The sequence below is a fragment of the Gekko japonicus genome, unplaced genomic scaffold (assembly GCF_001447785.1).
Source record: "Gekko japonicus isolate JY-2015 unplaced genomic scaffold, Gekko_japonicus_V1.1 scaffold779, whole genome shotgun sequence".
Lineage (NCBI taxonomy): Eukaryota > Metazoa > Chordata > Lepidosauria > Squamata > Gekkonidae > Gekko > Gekko japonicus.
The window spans coordinates 675,472-697,987 of NW_015174296.1; the positions used below are offsets into that span (position 1 = coordinate 675,472).

At 42.0% G+C, this 22,516-nt stretch overlaps 1 protein-coding gene across 4 annotated transcripts in view; it reads right to left on the bottom strand.

Moving 5' to 3' along the window:
• Nucleotides 1-17,306: 17,306 nt before the first annotated feature.
• Nucleotides 17,307-22,516, bottom strand: part of NUDT12 (nudix hydrolase 12) — a 14,510-nt gene continuing 9,300 nt past the window's right edge. For all 4 annotated transcript variants that reach the window (XM_015424085.1, XM_015424084.1, XM_015424086.1 and 1 more), the window contains 3 exons: nucleotides 22,062-22,175; nucleotides 20,379-20,578; nucleotides 17,307-17,473 (listed from right to left, as the gene is read on the bottom strand). In XM_015424085.1, coding sequence (XP_015279571.1) covers nucleotides 17,363-17,473; nucleotides 20,379-20,578; nucleotides 22,062-22,175 — 425 coding nt within the window. In that variant the 3' untranslated portion in view covers nucleotides 17,307-17,362. The remainder of the gene's footprint in view (nucleotides 17,474-20,378; nucleotides 20,579-22,061; nucleotides 22,176-22,516) is intronic.

Genomic DNA, 22,516 nt, shown 5'->3' on the forward strand with positions numbered 1-22,516 from the left:
GCGACCAACGGCCAAGCGGAGCGCATGGTCCGGACCGCAAAGGAGGCCCTCAGGCAACTATCGGAAGGAGACTGGGAATGCCACATCGCCCGGTTCCTCCTGACGCAGTGGACAACGCCCAACCTGGTGAGCGGCTGCTGCCCTGCAGAGCTGTTGATGGGCCAGAAGCCAACGATCCTCCTAGACCGCTTGCACCCTGACCGGGCTCCGGGCCAGCGGAAAGACTCCGAACAGAGGGAAGCACCACGTGGGTTCTTCCCAGAGGAACCCGTCTTTGCCCGGAACTTTGGCAGGGGCCCGGAGTGGCTCATGGGCCGCATCGTCCGATCAATGGGCACCGTCATGTATGAGGTGTCCACCGAATGCGGACAGGTCCTGAGGAGGCATATCGACCAGCTCAGGCGGTGAATGCTTCCCGATCACACCATGGAAGAGGTACCGAGGCAGCGGGCGGACTTCGAGGAGGCACCAAGCGAGACTCCAGAGAGGGAAGTGGCCGCGCAAGAACATCCTCACCGGGACACCAGGCCCCCGGCAGCCGCAGTGAAGACCCCTGAACTGGAGGTGGCGGAAGCAGAGGCACCGGCTCCACTTCAGGAGGCCGGCCCAGAGGTCGGAACCCCAGAAAGTAAAGCTGGACAAGTGCCATCTGGGAGTGCCATCGGTAGATTTTTTGGGCTTCACAGTTGACGCAGAGGGCCGCCACCCAACCCACGAGAAGGTGAAGGCAATCGTGGAGGCACGCCTGCAATTCCACTTTGGACTTCGGCGGTGGTGCCTCCACGGTCCGGACTATGGGGGGAGGGATGTTGTGTCCGCTGACCACCACCAGAGGCCAGCGCACACTCCTGAGCTTCAGTCCAGAGTAACAATAGGGACTAGGATCCTAGTCCCTCCACTAGGGGAACCAATGGGACCGTGGCGGGAAATTCAAACCCGCCAATGGGACCCAGGGGTGTGTCCCCTGGTTGTGTATATAGTTGGCCTGCCGGCCGTTGTTCCTTGTCTTTGTTGTGTTCTGAATAAAGCGTGCTATGCACTACGTCGTTGTTTGGCGTTCGTCCATGCGGCAACCCACTACACAATAAGAGATTATCTCTGACACCAATGCACAGATGTTTTTCCTTTACATCTTGGTACTTGAGCTTTTTGCTTGGGATTACTGCAATGGTCATGGTTTTGCCTGATTTTCCTGAGACACAATTCCAAATAATTTTATTTATTTATATTCCAATTTATATCCCGCCCTACCCTGCCAAAGCAGGCCTTCAACTAACAGTAAGAATTTTTAAAAAAGGTTTCAAGTCAAGCTGAAATGTTATGGCTCCAAATGAAGCCTCTTGATGTAATGAATGCTACCTTTTCCTCAGCTCATGAACAAAAATGTAGGAATCATTCATAGATGACTTCATTGTACCCTGAAGCGTCTACTTCTCTCTTCTGTCTCTGCCTTGCATGGTTATTGGCTTGGTTTGAAACATCTCAGTAATTGAACTCATGCAGTTGCACTGTCCAACGGTTGCACATGAACCATGTCCTAGTCTGACAGAGGGTGAAGCTGCCAGTCCATTGGACTTGGGTCAGTCCATTTTAGTTGCTCAGGAGAAGTCACAAGAAAGTAAGCACAAGTAGCCTTTGCACTAAGCAAACTTGACTGCACCATCTTGCATGGCCACCTGCAAATGGCATAATGACATTCAAGCAAATCATATCATAGCTCCATACTGGACTGTAATACTGCATGAAATAAATAGCATTTTGATTTTTTTACCCAGCAACACTTACTTACAGTAGCTGTTGCACAAATGGAACTGTGTTAAATAACACTTCTTTTCCACTGTCATAAGACAGGATCCAACCCAACGGCATATCTGAGGGTCTGCCTTTCCCCATATGTGCCCCAGAGAGCTTTGTGCTTGGCAGACCAGCATCTGCTGGTTGGCCCCAGCACAAAGGATGTCCACTTAGCCTTGGCCAGGGCTTTTTCTGCCCTGGCCCTGATGTGGTAGAACATGATCTCGTCTGAGATCAGGGCCCTGAGGGACGTATTACAGCTCCACAGGGCCTGTAAAATGGAGCTGTTTGACCAAGCTTTTGGGTGAGGTGGGGGGCATCCATTTATCCCATCTATTGGCCTACCTTGCTGAAGCTTGCTGAAGTTTTCCATCTGATATGGCCTATCTGAGAAGTTCTTATAGTCTGGTTTATGGCCCAGCTGCTCCAGTTCTGAGAACACTGTATTTGTAAATTACAGTGCCATCTGTTCTCAACTCATATTCTTTGTTTTAACTGTTTTAATTATTTATTTCTTATGTTGTTATTTTGAATTGCTGTTGTAATCCGCCCTGAACCTGTTTGCAGGGAGGGCAGAATATAAATTTGAATAAATATATAAGAAAGCTATGTTCCATTACCATTTTGATAACTGAATCAGGAGTAGTGTATCTACTATTTATCCCCTGCCACTAGTAGCCAGCTAATATCAATAGGGAAAAACTGTGTATAGCAATAATATAGAGAGGCTCTTTTGTAAACTGTGACTGGTTGCCCATTTGTGGTATTAATACTGGAATTATTCTGCAATACTTAGATGATGTTCTAAATGGAATTCTGAAGATTGGTTGAAGAAATATCACAATTTCCAGTTGGTTATGAAAAATGTGAGTGCTATATTCTTGATGAAGATATCTGAAACGATGCTTACAATCCGGAACCTTAATCGAATTCTTTATTGAGAATACTTTATTGAATATTGTGGATTAGCATATTGAATACTCTTTTGTACATTGTTGTATACTTTATTGTTACTTGTCATATTTATTCTACATTTATACAATTTTCAATATTGTTCAAAGCCTTTACAGTTTTTGTACAGTTTTTCCCTATTGATATTTACGATACTGTGTGATCCTTCTTAGTAGTAGCCAGCTACCACATTATCATTTATTGCAAAGATGGTACACATGTGAAGTAAGGAGCCAGTTCTTATAATCAAAAACACACAGCACCGAATGCAAAGGCCCCAGTGCTATTTCCAAGGCCAAATGGCCCTCTGGCTGGAAGCCATTCTCAGTCTAGCTCTGGCAGCACTGCAGTTACACTCTGAGAGAGGATTTCCTTGACATTAGAAAATGTGAGGAATGAGTGAAAAGGGAGTAATGTTATGGATGGTTCACACTATGCTATGCTAATGGTCAAAATAGTCAAAAATATAACTTTATGAATAACGGTCTTGGAAAGAAAACTATATCTGTTCCTTGACTAAAGAAGAGCCATATGGCTTTACTTAATTTCTCAGCATTGGGATGTTTGAGTGGCTAGCCTTCTGGGGGAGAAACTAAGGTAACTCTATGTTTTTGTTCAAAACACTACAGACTTTTGCACAAAATTATTTTTAGATCATCGTTCTTCCACAACTTTGAGTCATTATATAAGGATAATTATTCTCTGAACAAACAAATCTTTTTTCCTTCTGCCCTCGAGATAATTCTTGCAGGGCTTTTTTAGTCATATTGACCTTTCTATTGGCTAAAAAGCTGATTAAAAACCTTTTAATTGCTGATTAAAATCATGCACAGCTTGAGAGCTTAAAAGCTGCAGTTCTGGCCTCTGCTTGAGAAGATTATTAGGTTCATACAATGGTTTTAAAGATGGAGAATGAGAGGCCATTAATTGACAGCACTGCAAGAGTAAAATATGTATAATGTCAGCTTATATATTAAAAGGCTGCTGTGGAGCAGTCAAGATTTACTTGTGTTGAGAGGTGTTGATAGTAAGTTTTTAGCTTTATCACTTGTTTTGACGTGATACTTGGGGAAACAGTTCTATTTTAAAAAATGGAACACTTACTGTCAGATGACAAAAAGGTGATCTGCTGTTTCCCCCCCATCCTTAAGTTTTAATAACAGCTTCACCGCAAACAGCAATATATACCCATGAATGTACAGCCATCTTAAAAAGCAGCTCTGTTTAAAATGGGCACTCATACAGTTCTGGACGAATCACAGTGGAACTCATAATTCTTATGGGTTGAAAAGCCACACAACAACTTATTTTTTCCTGAAGAATGTCTCCTTCCCAGTAGGAGATCACTTTTTATGGTTGTGCAATATCCCAAGGAAAGTTAAGTAAACAAATCCTCCAGCTGCAAACATTCTTAAATCAGATGCAGGAGGACAGAATATATCACTGTGTTTTTCAAGGTCCAGACTACCTCAAGTGAAATAGGTACAGGGATTACAGCCCAAAGGTTAAACAGATCCAGAACAAAGTAAAACTTTGTGATTTCACTTTTTCGCAATCTCAAGATATTCAGTGTATAACAATCAATACTAGTTAACATTGTCTTTATACCTGAGGCTGGATAGAGGTATAGGGAAGGATCCAGCACAGCATTTTTATGGATGCATGCAAAGACTTCCACCCAGAGTGTGACTTTCTTGGATCCCTTTCCTGCAGCTGCCTGAAATGCTCGCCAAAATGGAGGCTGCTGTGGTAGGGAAAAGCCAAAAGTTATGCTCCCTTGCACCCATGGAAAGTGTTGTGCTGGATCCAACCCAGAGAGGACAGATGATGAGCTTTGAGTTAGTCATATGTAGCCTGACTAGTGAATAGCAGCCAGGAAGAGCGTACTGTAGCTAGTTGCGAATGTTGATATCTCCCTTTAGAAGAGGAGGGAGTAGGGAACAGTTATTTAGAATTTGCGGGGGTGGGGCTCCCAACACCAGTCTTTTGTGGCTTGGCTTTAGCATTTTAGAAAAGTGGTTCCCAATCTTTTTGGTATGGTGACCCGCAAGTCCAAGTTTACTTGATATGGTGACCCATCCAGGGCTGGCACCTTAGGTGAACTATGACCATAGCACTCATCTAGTCCAGCATGCCATTTTCTACAGTAGATGACTGTATGTTTTTGAGAAACCAACAGACAATGCACAAAAGGCACAGCTACACACAAGCAATTGGCTTTCCAGAGTACACAGTCTTTCCACATGGAGGTTACATTCCAGCCCCCTTCTTCTCTATTATTCCTTCTAATACTCTTTAAGGTTCTGAAAAAGTAGCTCTAGTAAACCATCAGAACATGTTGGAGTTGAGTGTGTGTGAATGAGATTGTGTGAAGTGCTTTAGAGTGTCTGTGTTCGGTGGGGAAGCTATTAGCCTAAGTTGCAAACAAGAAAATAAACTCTGTTTATGTTTAAGAGAAAACAACTGTTTTATTTTGAGTAAGGATCCCCCTTGTTACCTCAGAGCCACTGCCATGCACTGACTATTCTGTGATTATACTCATTATAATTAACCTATTCTTTAGGTCAACTAAGAATTCTAAGACAAGAGCCTTTAGTGGCAGCAAAAATAAATAGTAAACACTAAGGAAGGCAAGGAATCAGCATAACACAGGTCACCTTGGAATACTACAGAGAGGTGCCTTTACAGACACTGCACATATAAAGGAGTCACAGAAAAAGGGTGAAATCGTTACATCAGCTATTTTACTATTAGGTGTGGTAAGATCCTGCTGATGTGACTTTGGCATTTGGCCTGAATGTGTTTCTGCTCATTCCTAGCAGGATTCTTCCACAGAGTAGTGACGGATATGTACAGGATTAAACCCACTCAGCCCAGTCCAGGGGTGAGAGGGAACCCTATATTTCAGCACATGAAACAAAATCCACGAGACAGTCTGTACTCTCTCTAGGATTCAGAAGTTTGCCACCAGAATCTCTTCAAAGGGGTCCCCACCCAGCCCAAGAGCAGAGATTCAATCTCTTAGCTGGTATCTGGGACTTAACACATCAGCAACTCTAACTCAGAGGTGCACACAATTACTCTCACAATGGTAGCTCTGTGGTCAGCGTTTAGACACGAGATTTAGCCTTGGAGTTCAATTACCGCATCAGAGACAATTACACATATGAATGATCTTTATTCAGTGCAAAGCATAGCAAGAGACTAATAGAGGATACAAAAATAATAACAACCTATGGCTATTTGCCCTTACTGCACATTAGTAATAATCATAGTTACCAAGTTAAGTGTAGCATCAGATAGTCCAAGAGTGTCCATTGCATAACAGTACAGGTTGGCACCAAGGGATTTTGAAGAGAAATCCCATCTTGTGCAGGTATAGTCCAGGACTGCTTAGAGATACAGATCAACAATAACAGAAGATTGGCAACCGGCAATCAGTTCACAAAGAAACTCTCTGTTTCAAAAGTCAGGTTCCCAGGAGCAAGAGCAAGAGAGCTGTTCCCTAAAGAACCACGGAGTTATACCCCATGCCAGTCACCATCAGCTGTGGCCATCAGCCAATCACGAGCGGCAGGGGTGTGTGCCCAATTTCTGGTTGCCATAGCTGCCACATCAGGTGTGTAGGGATTTTGGTGGCTCAGCCATCTGGTCAAGTGACCGAAATCACACTAGGCCATCTGGTCTGCAGCAGGAAAAAAGACACACAGAATGTCATCACAGGAAGAAGGCATAAGAATTTAGAAACAATATTTCTATAAAGGATATTAACTTAGTGCCTCAACATTTTTTTTGGGGGGGGTTACTATGTAGAGATCTGGAGTTACAGGTCGCCTGTACACTTGAAAGATACAGCAGTAGAAGAACACAATTAAATTAGTGTGGAAAACCTAGTTCACATTATGGATACAGTTTTGTGTAATAGGCTCTACTGGGATTTATAATATTTCTTATGCTGTGCAGAAACATGAGAAGACACATGTGTCATCATGGCTTATGTGAAACTAGTTCTCATAAAATGCTTTCACCTGGCACTGATAGAACAGATAGAGAGGTCTGCACTTCAAGCATCTATCATCTGGTGCTATTCTCCATCCCAAATATCTCCCAGCATGGAACAATGAACTGTTGAAATCTTTATTCTCCAAAGTAATATCACAAGAATGAGGATCAGGAGAAATAATATCAAGAATTAGGATATTTTAGCTGAAGAAAACTTAAAGGCACAAGCAGTTGCTTATGAGTGCTTACAAGACAGCTGAATGCTGTGGTGCAAGAGTAGTTGTATGTCAGGTCTCCTAGTTAAGACACTCTCTACAACACACTTAAGCAGTGGTAGTTTATTGAGACATGCTTACGTTAGGAAACAGGCTCTGTGTCAGAACTGACAAAAAGCGCACAAAAGCCTCTATTATAACTAATACAAAATACACCCCACACCTCATGCATACGTCAATCAGAGGTCATTTCGGGGGGGATGCGGGGGGACGCAGTCCCCCCGGGTGAGGTGCAGGGCACATGACGAAGCCCCGCCCCCTGCTTCCGGCCACCCTGCTTCCAGCCCTCATTCAGCCAGGAGGAGGCAGGAGAAGAGGGAGGGTAAGTTGCTTCCTCCCCGCCTCTCCCCACCCCTGCCTGCCTGGGGCCAGGGAGGGCCTTTGCGGGGCTTCCTCGCACTCCCGCTGGCCTTGCAGGTCCACCGCCGGGCCCCTGATGTCAGGGGATGTGGCATATGTTAATGAGTTATGCTAATGAATTCCCCTAGCTCTTTTTCTACGAAATGACCCCTGGTCATCATTCAGCCCCTACTGTCACTATGGCAACCCTGACATACTTTCTAGCCTTATCTACTTTCTAGCCTGGCAGAAGAGACTCCAAGGCCAGCTCCCTTGGGAACTAGCATTGGGGCACAGCTTAAGGAAATGTTATGGCTTCTAAAAGCATCCACTCCAACCCATGCACTCCCCTCAAGAATTCCCTCCCCCCAGAAATATGGCAAGCAGTGAAGTGGAACAAGGTGAAACAAAACCAAAGCTTGGCACTGTATTATTGTTAGCAAAGAAAGGACAAACCTGCTGTTTGATTAGAGATCCCCCCCCCTCCAGTGAGATCAGTAGGGACACTATATAATATATCTCCGATAAGTATTATAAGTATTCTTATTACAATAGCACTAAATCCTTCCAATCAGGCTACATTGCTTTTAAAATTCTCCTAAATCACAACATTTAGCAGTATTTGATAGTATGGACTGTGCTCCTATCCACTATTGGTGTACTTGGTGAGAGCCACTATTGGTGTATTGGTGAGAGCCAGTTTGGTGTAGTGGTTAAGTGTGCGGACTCTAATCTGGGAGAACCGGGTTTGATTCCCCAGTCCTCCACTTGCACCTGCTGATGTGACCTTGGGTCAGTCACAAGCTCTGGCACAGTTGTCCTTGAAAAAGAGCAGTTTGTGTCAGAGTTCTCTCAGCCCCACCCACCTCACAGGGTGTCTGTTGTGGGGAGGGGAAGGGAAAGGAGTTTGTAAGCCGCTCTGAGACTCCAAGTGAAGGGCGGGGTATAAATCCAATCTCTTCTTCTTCTTTTTCTTTTGTTTGAAGGCTTCTGCTCCATATCTTCCATTTTTTATGACCTACCAGTATGCAAGATTCTCTTTGAGATAAATCAATTCTAACAGGAATGACATTGATCCTACAATTCTTAGATGTATGAATGGTTCCATTGACTTCATTAAGTATTGCATGCATGAATAAAGATTGTTAGCTCTCCTTATCTAGCACCTAAACCAAATTACCTGTTTTCATCGACTCAAAGCGATGGCAATGCTGCTGTGCTATTTACAGGATTAAATCCTGTGCCATACTGAAATAGCAGCCATATTACAAGGTTATACACTTTGGCTGGATTCAGAATAAGCTTCTAGTGTATTTATAACTACTTTAAGTAACAGACTTGAGAGATTACTACCCCTCTAACTCAATTAAGCTTCTTCTTCTTTTTTTTTTTGCTTGGGTCACTATGCTTTTGAATAATGACCTTTCATTAACAAGGGAATACTGCTTTGTTAGTTTATTTATTTAGATTGCTAAACTACCTTTTGTTTAGTCCCATGTACATGCGAATACATTACTTTCATGGTTGACTCCTGTCCTGCTGTATTTTATATATATAATACATAGCCTTGGCATGACAAAAAAGAAAAGAGATTACGGGCAAAAAATTGTGAAGGAAAATAAAAATAAAAAAGAAACCTGTTATTTCATTAACCTTGATAGTGAATACAGCAGAAGCAGTGATAGCACATTTCCAAAATGACCACTTTTGCCTTATAGTTGCTTCTGAGCATGTTTACTGTTGCATCTAAAACTGTCTTCAGCCTTCCCAGATCCAGAAACCACCTTTAACTACTAGAGAGCAACATGGGACCAAGTAAACAGCAAGCATGTGTCATCGCCATCATGACAGAAAGGACAGAGAGTTATGAGCTCACTAGTGGGCAGAAGACCAAGAAAGCCAGGGACAGGAGATGAGGTGTACCAAGCCAAGGGTGAGAGCTATGGAGCCAAAAGCCAAGAACCATGGACATAAGAGCCTCTCTATTACTGAGTGCCCTTGCCTAACCATCCTGCTGCTCCTCTCAGCATGTCTGAAAAGAGGCAGGAGGTATGGCTCCGTTGCTCTCTACAAATGTGCACTAACACCAGATTGTTCCAAAAAGCAGCAAAAAGAATACAGCGGCTTTATAGGGGCTCACGATTCAGAAGGGAGAGTTCTGTGACCCACTCAAGGTCCCAGCCCAAGATCAGCTTTTTTCATACAAAATGTTTATCACAAGTTATGCTGAAGAAGCCACTTTATTCATCTTCCTCAGAGTTTGATTCCTATCTTAGCAATACATGAACTGGGTATTAGGATAGAGAGAAAGCTTGTCATATGGCTCTTTTGCTTTTAAAAACATTACTTATTTAGGATTCATTCACATCTGGAGTTCTGTAACATATAAAATGTCTTAATTTCCCTCCCCCCAAAAAAACTCTACTAAGTCATCCAGCCTCACAGCTATCCAATATGGGTGACTATTGTTCCCATCAGTGAAATGGAAATCTAAACCTGAAAAAGAGTTATTTATCCTAACCCATTAAGTTCATTGTTGAGACTCAAACACAGGTTAAAATCCAATACTATAATCAACTAGACTTTTAAGAGCTGATCTGTGTTGATATTTTCAATTCCAGTTTAGCCTTGATAAACACTGATTTTTTGTCTTCCATCAAACCTCTTCGGTTTGCTGCTCTCTAATTGCCATTTGAATTGCATTTTCATCAGTTTGCTGAGTACCCGTTCTATTTGCTTTAGCACTTTGTTGACTTTAATACTACAGATGTCTGAGTGTATTAATTGGACATTGCAGTTAATACAAAGACATTTCAAATTTTATGTTACGATGAGGATATTGTCATGGATATAATTAATACAGAATAGTGAAAACTGCTCAGATTTACATATTCTAGCCTCTATTTATTTTGATAATAAGATATTTTCAGTCCTAATATATTTATTTAAAAATCTTCTTTAGGGCAAAAGGAAAGTGCTCCCTAACTTGACCACTGTCAATTTATAGTACTGAAGTCCATCAGCTTATATTATATGCATCCATCCAGGAGATACCATATGTGGGTCTGTTGATTTCCATTATTACGTTATCACTAGCCATTCTATTTCCATACTTTTAGTTAGTCTCACAACTGTGAAGCTGCACTTTATCCCAACCTATCACAGGATCTCATGCCATGCTTGGTCAATCCAGACTCATGCTATGAATATAATTACAATATGTGTGTTCTTCTACTAAGTCTTAGCACTGGGAGTTGAAGAAAATTATCTGGGCTGCCCTTATTATTGGGAAGGGATACCATATTGTCTATAGCTGTTGAAGCTACCAGCAGCTGGAGGTTGTGGGTGAATAGGAGACTAACATCTGGGACCCTTCCCCCGCTATCATCTCTACCAACAGGCAGCACTAATTTCTCACTGTTGTGCCAGGTCCCAAAACATGCAACAGTATATGGTTAAGCAGTATTTGGGAAAGCAATAACAAATAGAGAATTTTGCATCTAGTAACTGGTTTTAATTTGTAAAAATATAATAGTTTTGAAGTGGAAGCTGCTTTGGCATCCAATCCAGCTGAAAACTGGGATATAAATACATCAAGCAAACAATCAGCACTTAAAAATAACATTTATCCAAATGGGAAAAAATCTCTAGTGAAAATTTTATTTATTCAGTTGTTTTTGTAAAAAAAGATGGCAATAGAATCTTATGGGGGGAAGTCATGGCCAGATTATGCTTAAAAGAGCTGAAAGCAAGTATAGAGGCAGCTAGTACTTGTGCATATTCCTTAGCTGCTATCAAATTTTACCTAAAGTGAGGTTCCCACCTAAGGCATTTTATCTGAAAAATTTATAGGAAATTTAAAAGTTTTGCTAAGAATAACAAAATCCTCAAAGGATTTACTCATAATTAAAATGAGTGTACATTTCAAAGGAAGAGTGCTTAGGAATGAAAAGTAAAGCCATGATCCTAAGTATTATTTATTCAGAAGTAAATTCCATCAAAGTCAAGTGGATTCATTTCCATGACAATGCATTTAGGACTGAGGTTCCAGAACCCAGGGTGAAAAACTGGTCTGGGTGAATTTTTTTTTTTTTTGCATTTTAAAAATACTTTAAAGCGTTTTACACAGTCAAAACAATACTTACAAATGTTAAGAAACTCAACAGTTTGAACCTGATTTACAGTGCAATCCTGAACAGAGTTAAACCCTTCTAAAACCAATGAATTCATGGACTTGTAAGGGTGCAACTTGTTTTAAGGCATTTGTACTGCTAGACTTGTAGTTTATAAAAAGTATGACCCCATTTTTCCCCCACAGGGAAACCTATTAAAGAAGACTTCTATTTTACAAGAGCAAAGAGTGTTCAATGGCTAAAGCAGTTTTATCTGACATTTAAACTATGTCAACTATCTACAAAAAGAACAAGTTCATATAAATACTTACATTTGCTAGGGTCTAAACTTCATTTTTTTTCATGTGCATGGTTCCCACTTGCTGACACAGACAACATATGCACAAAGTGTGTGGTGACCATCAAGCTATGGCCCATCTGCTGTATTTGCAAGTTTATAGAAGCTTTGGATGCCCCATAGAAAACTAAATAGGCTAAACAGGTCACACCCTGCTACCAGTAGTCCAAATAACAGAGGAAAACAATAAGCAACTCACCTGCACAAATGCTATATGAAGCTTTCCTATTTTTCTAAGATGATTAAAACAAAAGTTGGCATTACAACGAAGGGAAGAGACTAGACAACTGCCTTGTTCAGTGTTCTTGGCCAGCTCTTCTTCTCTTCATTTCTATTTTCATCCCTTAAGCTCAGAATCTGATTAGTATATTTAATTCCATGCAGCAACAGGAATGGCCTACCTTTAATCAGCCTATTGGCACTCACCTTATTTTTCCTTCACATGCCAAACAGATTAAAAATTGCAAGACTTGCAATTTCTCCTACATTAATCTCTCTGTGTTTTAGAAGCAAATTAAGGTAAATGGTGAACATTTTTCCAGGCATAATAAACTGAACTGATGCATTTTGTAATCACAGGTAACTAACCAACATCTATCAAGTCACATGGATAACATACGTATTTTATAAATGTTATATTTTATATGCTAAATTCTGTGTCATTCTAGAGTCAAAAAAGGTAAATGTAAGAGATGACGGTTTTAATGAAAATTCCCTTTGAGCTTGCAGTTTTGTCCCAGAATATACTGAACCCATTATTTCTAGTAAAATAATACATGTTCAAGTTTAGTTATATTAACAAATGATACCAGAGTAACAACCAAACCACTTTTAACTCTAGATCTGCATTAGCAAACTCAGGACATAGCTTCAGTCTCATGGCTAAAGCAGTTTCCACTTAACCCGGCGGAATTAGCCAGCTACTGGCTGGTATCCAACTTACCCTATCTGTGTAAACTAATTGAGAAGGTGGCGGCAACTGAATTGCAGGGCTTTTTGGATGATGCCTCCATACTAGATCCCTTCCAGTCCGGCTTCTGACCAGGCCATGGGACAGAGACGGTTCTGGTCACCCTTACAGACGATCTATGGAGGCATCTGGATCGAGGCGGTACGGCGGTGTTGATGTTGTTAGACCTGTCAGCGGTGTTCGACACAGTCAAAGATCAACTACTGGTCCACCGCCTTGCCGATACTGGGATACAGGGGATTGCCTTACAGTGGCTTTCCTTGTTCCTTCAGGATCGGGGACAGAGGGTGGCAGTTGGGGAACAACCGTCCAGAAGGCACCCGCTATTGCGCAGAGTGCCCCAAGGTGCAGTGCTTTCCCCAATGCTGTTTAACATTTATATGCACCCCCTTGCCCAGATTGCCCGGAGACATGGACTGGGTTGTCATCAATATGCTGACAATAACCAGCTCTATCTGTTATTGGACGGCCAATCAGACTCTAGCCCTGGAGATCTGGACCTGGCATTGAAAGCCGTGGCTGGTTGGCTTAGGCTGAGCCAACTGAAATTGAATTTGACGAAAATGGAGGTCCTGTGCTTGAGTTGGGGATCCCTCTCCTGATTTTTCAGCAGCAGGGTGATACGACAATCCCAGAAAAGCCACATGAATTGAAGTAAGGCTTTTTAGGCTGGATGAAGCCATCAGACTTTGCTGGGTGGAGTGGCAGGATATAGCCCATAAGACGGATGACTGTAAGAGACAAGGCCTTCTCAGTGTTGCGATCACAGTTGCAGAATATCCTCTACAGAACAATTCAACTGATGCTGATCATGTTTTTGATGCCTACTTGAGGCATTATATTTCATCAGGCTTTTTGTTAAGTTCTATTTTTGACCAGTCTTTTTAATATCTCTTCAAAGTTGCTTTGGCTTTTAATAATGAAGAATGCTGCTGCTTAGATGCTGTTTTACTTTGTTGCTTTTTATTACTTTGAAATTTTGCTTTTAAAATTTGATTAGTTGTTGTTGCTGATTATTTATATTTTAAACAACTGATTATTTATATTTTAATGCTGGTAATTTTAAATACCTTGATATTGTTGAATTAGTAAGCTGCCTCAACACCCTCCTTTTTTGCTTTTACTATCTTTGTTTCTATTATTCAAACCTTAAAAAAAGAATGATGGTGGGCCATGTTCCAAAGGGCGGGGATTGCTCCAGGCCAAGCAAATTGCAAGATTAGCTTGAATACAGTTTACCACATGAAAACATTTGTATTTGCATCATTTATTTGGCATTTTCTAGCCATGTGGAAGGACTACTTTGCTTCACAGAATAATGACACCATTCCTTAAGTTCCAATCAGCTTCTTGAGATTTCACCAAGCATTGCCATTTCTACAGATTTTCTACTTAACTAGATTTTAAAAAAAAGCTTGGAATGTGTAAATGCTGAATTCTGTACTCAATATTAATTTGCAATGTGGAATACATTTACTAGTAAAGGCATAGTGTTGGATCCTACAGATGCGTGAGCAGAAAGCACCTGTGTAAAATGATCTTCTCCATGTTCCAAAAGCAGCCCCCTCAGCTGGGAGCTGGAGGACCATGCTGAATGGGTGCCCATATGGCTTGATGAACTGCAGTGAGGCGGGAAGAGCTTGCCATATGGTGCTGGTTTTGCCCAGTTTCCACTCCTCACTACAAGATCTCAAGTAACATTGTTTGTCATGCTTGTAACAGCTAGGTGGATGAGTGGTGTGACCTGGCATTAGGCAGCTTCAGCCTAAATATTGCATTAAAATGGTGAAATTCAGTTAAGAAACATGATCGGTACAACTTGTTCTACATTCAATGCTTATCTTATGTTCACCCACAATAAGCTTTCTTTTGACTGGGTGTAAGGTAGTGTGTGGTTACAGAGTGGACAGCAGCAGAATTAGTTGGCTTTGGGAATGTCCATTGCAAAAACAGGTTGCTTACCTGTAACTGGGGATCTTCAAGTGGTCATCTGTGCATTCTCACCTCTGGGATATAGTGTGCCTGTGCCGACTCCAATCAGTATAATTGAAAGCAAAAGGGATTTTCGTGCCCGCTACCCGGTCACATGCCGGGCTCCACTGCACATGACCAAGGGAGGGGCTCAACGATCTTGCCAGTTCCTTCTGACCACTGCCCTCAGTCTCCAAAGAAAGAAAGGAAGGACCGAAAGCAGAGGGGAAGGAGGGCGGGTGGTGTGAATGCACAGATGACCATTCGAAGATCCTCAGTTACAGGTAAGCAACCTTTTTATCCTCTTTGTGGTCTCTGTGCACCACACCTCTGGGAGACTAACAAGCAGTACACACCTACCTGTAGGAGGGAGCTGAGGTCCTAAATCTGCACCGCCTGCAACACCACTCGTCCAACCATTGAACGCTGATGAAGACGTACATCGAGGGCATAATGCTTCACAAACGTGTGAGGCGTGGCCCAAGTAGCTGCATTGCAGATTTCTAGCGACGCACCTCGCAGGAAGGCTGTGGATGCCGCCACTGCCCGGGTGGAATGTGCTTGTAGTGGACTCGTGAGGGACTTTTTAGCTAGCACATAGCATAACTTAATAGTCTCCACAATCCACTTGGATAGGCATTGGGACGACAGCTTCTTCCCTTGAGAGGGTAGAGCATAAGAGACAAACAAGACCGGTGATTTTCTAAAAGGCCGTGTTCAATTTAGGTAAAAGAGTAAAGCTCTTTTGATGTCCAACGAGTGAAATCGGCGTTCTTCCTCCGTCGAAGGGGATGGAAAGAACACTGGGAGAACAATGTCCGCTTGTAGGTGAAACTCAGAAACTACTTTCAGTAAGAAAGAAACATCTGGAGCCAACGTGACCCCATTATGATGGAAACTCAAATAAGGGGGGTCACAGCGGAGTGCCGATAACTCACCCATCCTCCTAGTGGAGATAACCACAACTAAAAAGGCTGTCTTCCATGACAGAAGCGATCTTACTGCCACACTTCCAGCACCGTTTAAAGAAATCCCACCAAGCGGCCATAGGCCGGAGGGAGGGGAGTAAAAAACAAAGTCCAAAGAACAACTATCTAACTGAAATACTTTCCTAACTAACTAAATTTGAAGAAAACGAGGCCTAAAGGCCAAAAAGAAATAGTTTTACCGACCAAAGCGGAGAGGTCCTATCAGTGCGGCGGTCAGAAGAGAACTGGCGGGATCGTCATGCCCCTCCCTTGTTCATGCGCAGTGGAGCCCAGCACGTGACCGGGGAGCGGGCACAAAAATCCTTTTTGCTTTCCATTATACCGATCGGAGTTGGCGCAGGTGCAATATATCCCAGAGGTGTGATGCACAGAGACCACGAAGAAGATCAGAAATGTCATGTCAAATAACTTGCAGTTTTGCATCTCAAAAGAAAAGTAACTAAATGTCTCCTCTTGTAGTGAGAACTCAGGAGACAGTCAGAAGCAGTCCATTACACATAATCTGTAAAGAACCAAAATCCGGTTTTGCAACATCTCCATAAGATACAATTTTATTAATGTTTGTGATTTAGCAATACAAGTTAAATACTATTAAATGGAATACAAAGGATCCATAGAAGGTAACAAGGCAATTTTGTAAATGTGATCTCAATTCTTATTAGTAACGTAAGCTTCAGTAAGACTTTGGCTAGAAACCCGTTCTGTGCATAGTGATGGAAATAATACAGTTAATTCAGTTTCTCATACTGTAAAGCTGTACATGCAAAATGCTAGGAAGACAACACTGAAATACATCAATGAAATGCTGCCAATTCTTCAGCAAGTAATAAAACTCTGGTGGCTCAACTCTCTGCCAAGCTTAAACTACTAAACATCTCTGCTGTTGTCAAGCTTGCCATTCCCTATTCATATATTGCTTGCCTTTGTTATATACAGCTCAAGCCCACACTACTAGGAACAACAGGGAGGGAGGAAAGGTGTATTCTGTGTAGAGCAATCCCTACATATGGTCCTGTGAGTAACCATTTCAGAGTGGCTTTTATGACAACATACAATTGAGAGATATTGAGGTATGAGAATTCTAACATCTATCACAAAGAGGATACCCTGCTGATTGCACACCATCCTTCTTAGGTTCTTTTTTATCCTTCATCACTTTCTGAAAAAGAAATCCTGAAATACAGGCATCTCAGTGTCAATTTCATGGCCCTACTTTAATATACAGAAGCTTCTGTTCTGGTTCTGATAAATGGTGCGGGCGAGGAACATTTTTGCTGCAGCCCCTTGACTCAATTTCTGTGACAAAGCAACAGCCCCAGAAAGTTAGACTAAACACTGTTAAGTAAAATATGCACTAATAAAAGACTGATCAAAAGGAATGAAACAAAAAGTGGAGATCACATTTGAAAAGTTAAAAAAAATCTAGTCAGTGTTAAGATTTTTTCATAAAAGAACAATGTGTGAAAACATATTTTGGAGGGCTAGCAAACTAATCCTCCAAAATACAAATACTAGGTAATTAAACATATCTAGTTTAAATCCAAAATATCGACAACCACTGAAAGCTGTAATATAGAAACTGGCAACTCAATTTCTTTGATTTAAAGACTGGCATTCATTCCAATCCAGTGCTTTATCAGCTGGTGGGCAATGGCTTGATGTGGAGGCACAAAAAAAGGACTCTGGTTCCTTTTATTGAGAAATTCCACAACCTGTAACACAGAGAAAATTGCATCAGGACACGTTAACACCCAGAAGATGTCTGCAGATTAACTGCTCATTAACTGAAGTGTCTTATGAAGATCAGTACCCTACTGTTTTAGGCAAGAAGTGCAACAAGGTTAATCTTGCTTCATAAATTATTTGAGCCCATTCCTCTTCTTGGGCAAACGCAAGTTTACAATTTATGTGGTGTGCAATTACTCAACTGAACATTAATTAGATAGTCACTTCATGTTTAACCATGCCCCCATACTACCACTACATTGTAAGAGCTCACAACTTCACTCTTTCATGCCACTGCTGAGTTGATGGACTATTTTGATCCATCTCTCCATCCACAGAATAGATTCATGAAATTCTGTGGGAGGAAGAGCCGCATATCTTTTAAAACTGCTCTGTTGATTGGCCTACCAAAATAGTGAAAAAGGACTGAGGCTTTCTTCAGAAAATATCAACACACATATTTATCTATCATGTTCTTCTAGAAATATAATTTTTTTTCAAATGCGGAAAAAAAGGCTGGAGCACCTGCTGGAGTGCTTTCTTTCTTTGGCACCTCATTCAGAAATGATCTTCCTCTCTAGACTCAGCTGACCTACCTTCTTGTAACCTCTAGATCATAGGACTACTATAATGTGTTCTGCTCTACCTTCTTGTAACCTCTAGATCATAGGGCTACTACTATAATGCGTTCTGTTTCAATTAGTGCAGAATGCAGCCTGGCACTTCCTCAGAAGATCTAGTTGCTATGCACATATAACACCCATTTTCACGCACCTACACTGATTTCTAATTGCATCTAAGTTCCATTCAAGATGTTGGAGGGCTTTAAAAAGTTAAAATCCATGATATCGGGCTGGCATGTTTGATGGGCTCTGTATCAATTCTTGAACCAGATCAAGGGCTCTGTATCAATGCCTGTTGGAAGGGATCAAAGTCTCTGTATAAATGCTTGAACCAGATTAGGTTCAAGGTTTTGGTACTAACCTTTAAGGCCCAAAATGGTTTGGAACCAGTGTTATTTGTGGGATCGCCTCTCCCAGTATGTCCCCCAAAGAGCATTGCGCTCAATGAATGACAACCTGCTAGTGATCCTGGGCCCAAAAAGCATCTGGCTGTCCTCAACCAGAACCAGGGCTTTTTTGGTCCTGGACCTGACCTGGTGGTACTCTTTGTCGAGTGAGATCTGGACCTTGCGAGACCTGATGCAATTCCAGAGGGCCTGTAAGACTGAGATGCACTACCAGGCTTACGGGTAAGGACAACGACGGTTTCCATCAAGACTGTCGTCCCTTGCCTTCCCCTTTCCCTTATCTGTTTTTCCTTACTTATTTCAACTGTACGATATTACTCCCTGTGGTATAAGGGGCACTATGCCATGCTTCCTTTTAATGGCCCATTGTATTGATTGTTAGTAGTATTGTTAAGAGTTGTTTTAAGTCTAAATTGTTGTTCTTATTTTATTTTAATTGTTCGTTATCATGTTACCATTGTTGTTATCTACCCTGAGGGCAGGTTATAAATCCAATATATAAATAAATGTAAATAAATACATTGTGCCAGCTGTGCTTCTTCCAGGAAGTCCTCCTTTCAATTCCCTTGCCACACATGGTGTGCTTTGCCTCTGACCATTACTGGGCCTTTTCATCTCTTGCCCCTGACTTTTGGAATGGATTGTCAGGGGCAGTGTGAAAAGCATGGGCACTGCTAGCCTTTTGTAGAAAAACTGTTCTTTTCCCACCAGAACATTGTGCCTTAGGGAGAAGCTTTAAGTTGCCTGATTTCCCCTTCATTCCAGAAAAATGGAAACAGAAACAAATACTGGAGAAACAACAGGTGGGAGGAAGTGGGAGGCAGATTACTTCATGATACAGCTTTCTAAGGAAATAAGACTAACTCAGCGGTGACCTGGATGGCCCAGGCTAGCCTGATCTAGTCAGATCTCGGAAGCTAAGAGCAGTTGGCCCTGGTTGGCAAACTGCCTCTGTTCATCTCTTGCTTGAAAAACCCTACAACAAGGGTTTCAAACATAAGGCCTGGGGGCCAGAACTAGCCCATCCAAGGCTCTTATCCGGTCCGTGAGCAACTAGTACAAGGGAGGGAACAGGAGACTGCTTGGGAGTGGGTGGGTGGATCCACTTCAACTGTGGCTTCAACATGGCAGAACAACCTCATCTGCAGCAGCCAAGCAGCGCAGGAGCATCTGCCCAGTGCTGCACTGCTAGTTCTCCAGTCCACCCATATGGGTTTTCCTTTGCACCACCCATATGGGTTTTCCTTTGCACCCCCGTCCCAGTCCATGGGGACTTGCAGTGAGAATACAACAACTTGGAGCTTACCAGCTGCTGTCCTTTATACAGTTTATATCTTTGGTACCTGACATTACGTTTTATGGCACACATGGTGCGACAAAGTGACATTTATGTCAGATTCAGCCCTCAACACGATCACCATAAGTTGGCTGCAGCTTGATGGCACTTTCCACCACCCAGACTAACTCAAAACCCACGAGATGGAAAACTGTATACAAATGGGAGATGGTTATAGAGGATATCACCGATCCATTTTGGATCTCTTTGCTACAGGATGGTAGATATTCTAAAGAAGAGTCTGGGTGGGTGCCATACCTACAAAAATGCTACATACACTTCAGAAAGTCAAGCATTAAAAGTATCTGTGCAACTTATTGGCAAGATTTACGGCCTCAATAATGGAACAACTGTCTATACCAATTGTTTTAACAACATATAATTTTCAATTTCAGTGTAATCATTGTACAATACGGAGAAGATGAGGACTCATTTGTCTGCCGGAAAAAGTGCATCCATATTGCATGCCCTAACCAATACAATCAGAGGGCAATCAATAAAAAAAGGAAATTAAATTGAGCTTTACCTGTTCTCTACTGAACCAGCGGGCATCTTCTATTTCTATGTTGTCAACTCTAATTTCTGTAGACACTGCAGACGCTATGCACCCAATCATTAGGGAGGAGGGCATTGGCCACGGCTGACAAGAGACATAGCGAATATGACCCACTTTAACTCCACTCTCCTCCTCTACCTCTCTTCGAACAGCATTTTCAATTGTTTCCCCTAATCAAAGAAAGAAAACAGATAACTGACAAAGCTCCATACTTTCAAGCAACTCGAAAGATTTGCAGTGCTCTTGAACAAGTATCCACAGGGATCCACAGACCAGAGCACAAATGAGAAGCTGGCAATATTTCCAAGGTGAAAATGCATCTACAAAAACATCAGGGCATCAGTTTCAGTGCTAATTTATGCTTTCACGGAATGCAGATTCATCATACATCTTTACAGCCTTTCACTGCCCTCTGCACTTGTTTGAACCACTACAGAAAAAAAAAATCTCAGTTTTTTGACAGCGGCAGCAGCACTCCAGAGTCACAGGCTGAGGTCTATCACATCACTTACTACTTGATCCTTTGAACTGAAGATGCTGGAGACTGAGCATGGGACCATCTGCATGCAAATCGAGTGCTCCTTCACTCAGCCACACCCCACTCCTAATTCTGTCTGGCAGAAGGAGAACAGCAACTTGACAGTATCATGGGCTGTTGCATCCTTATTGGCCTGACCAAGAGGCTGAAGCTGAAGAGGAGCAAATTACAGCCATACCTCTGCTCCATCAAGCATGCTGGATTTGGAATTTAAAGGACCATCCTGGCAACAGGGTGGTGGTGGGGGAATCAAGCCCATATGGTAGATGAAGCCAAGTTCTTGCCCCAGAAGACTTTACTCAATATATTCACCGAAGCAAGGATTACTTTTTGTTCACATCCGAATGAAGTAAGCCTGAGGAATGCTCCCCCTGATTCATAAGCCTCTACATTGATCGTGAGAGCCAGCATAGCGCTGTGCTCAGAGTGTCAGATCAGGATCTGCGAGACTCAGGTTCATGACTCCACTCTGCCACGGACGTTTGCTCTTTCAACCTAAGCCACCTCACAGGGCTGTTGTGTAAGGATACAATAAAGGAGGGAAATGATCTTGTAAGCCATTTTGGATCTCCACTGAGGCGATTAGAAAACCAAAATCAGCTCCTGTGTCCTGGCTTAAGAAAGCCTATAACTACTAGAACTGGAAGCTGATCATATAATAAAAGGGCCTGGATAGAAGAAGGTAGTTCATTAAAAAATTGGAAGAGTAGTACAGAGGTTTTGCTCTGGAACTCGGGAGGTCTAAACTAATGGGTCAGTTACAGCAAAGGCCTGGCCATACCCCACCAATTTAGGGTGTGGTAATGAAAAGACCAAATACTGTATGCTGTCTGACAGCAAGTGCCACCAAGATGAGGTTCCAAGAGAACTTTCACTAACAGTGATATGTGTGGATTTTGTGAAGGTGCTATATTAGAATACAGAAAAATTAAAGTACCAAAAAACAGAATCTATCTAGCAATGTATATATGATGGAAGTACAAAATAAACAAATGACAAAATATACCTAACAAGAGTTGAACTTGAGAATCAAAGGTCAAAAGAGTAATTTTATTTTTAAATACCCTAGGTTAGAAGTGTTAAAAATGACACAGAAGGAATGAAGAAAACCTTACCAGGCTCTACAAATCCAGCAAGGCAAGTATACATGCCTGGATGAAACCGTTTTTTTCTTCCCAAAAGACAATGGTTACCATCTGGGTGAATCACTTGCATTATCACTACAGGATCTGTAATACAGACAAAAGAAACAAATTCATATTTAAAGGGTTTCAAAAGACAGCACTGAAGTGCATAAACATACTCTCACTCACTCTTCATTTTCCCTTCAAAGGCCTGAAATCCAATTCTCTAGAAGCCCCGTAGCTAGTAATCAAATTGCAGGTTCTTTTTTCAAAATATTTATTCACCTGTTTTTATAACTGATGCCTGACAGGTGTATACTTAAGTAACCCAAAAGTGAAATTCAGGAGATAAATTACCTGCAACTTCAGCAGGCTTTTTGGTAAAAGTACTGGAATAAGTGACCTAGTTACGCACCCCACAAAAAGCAGCAACTTAATCAGCAGGA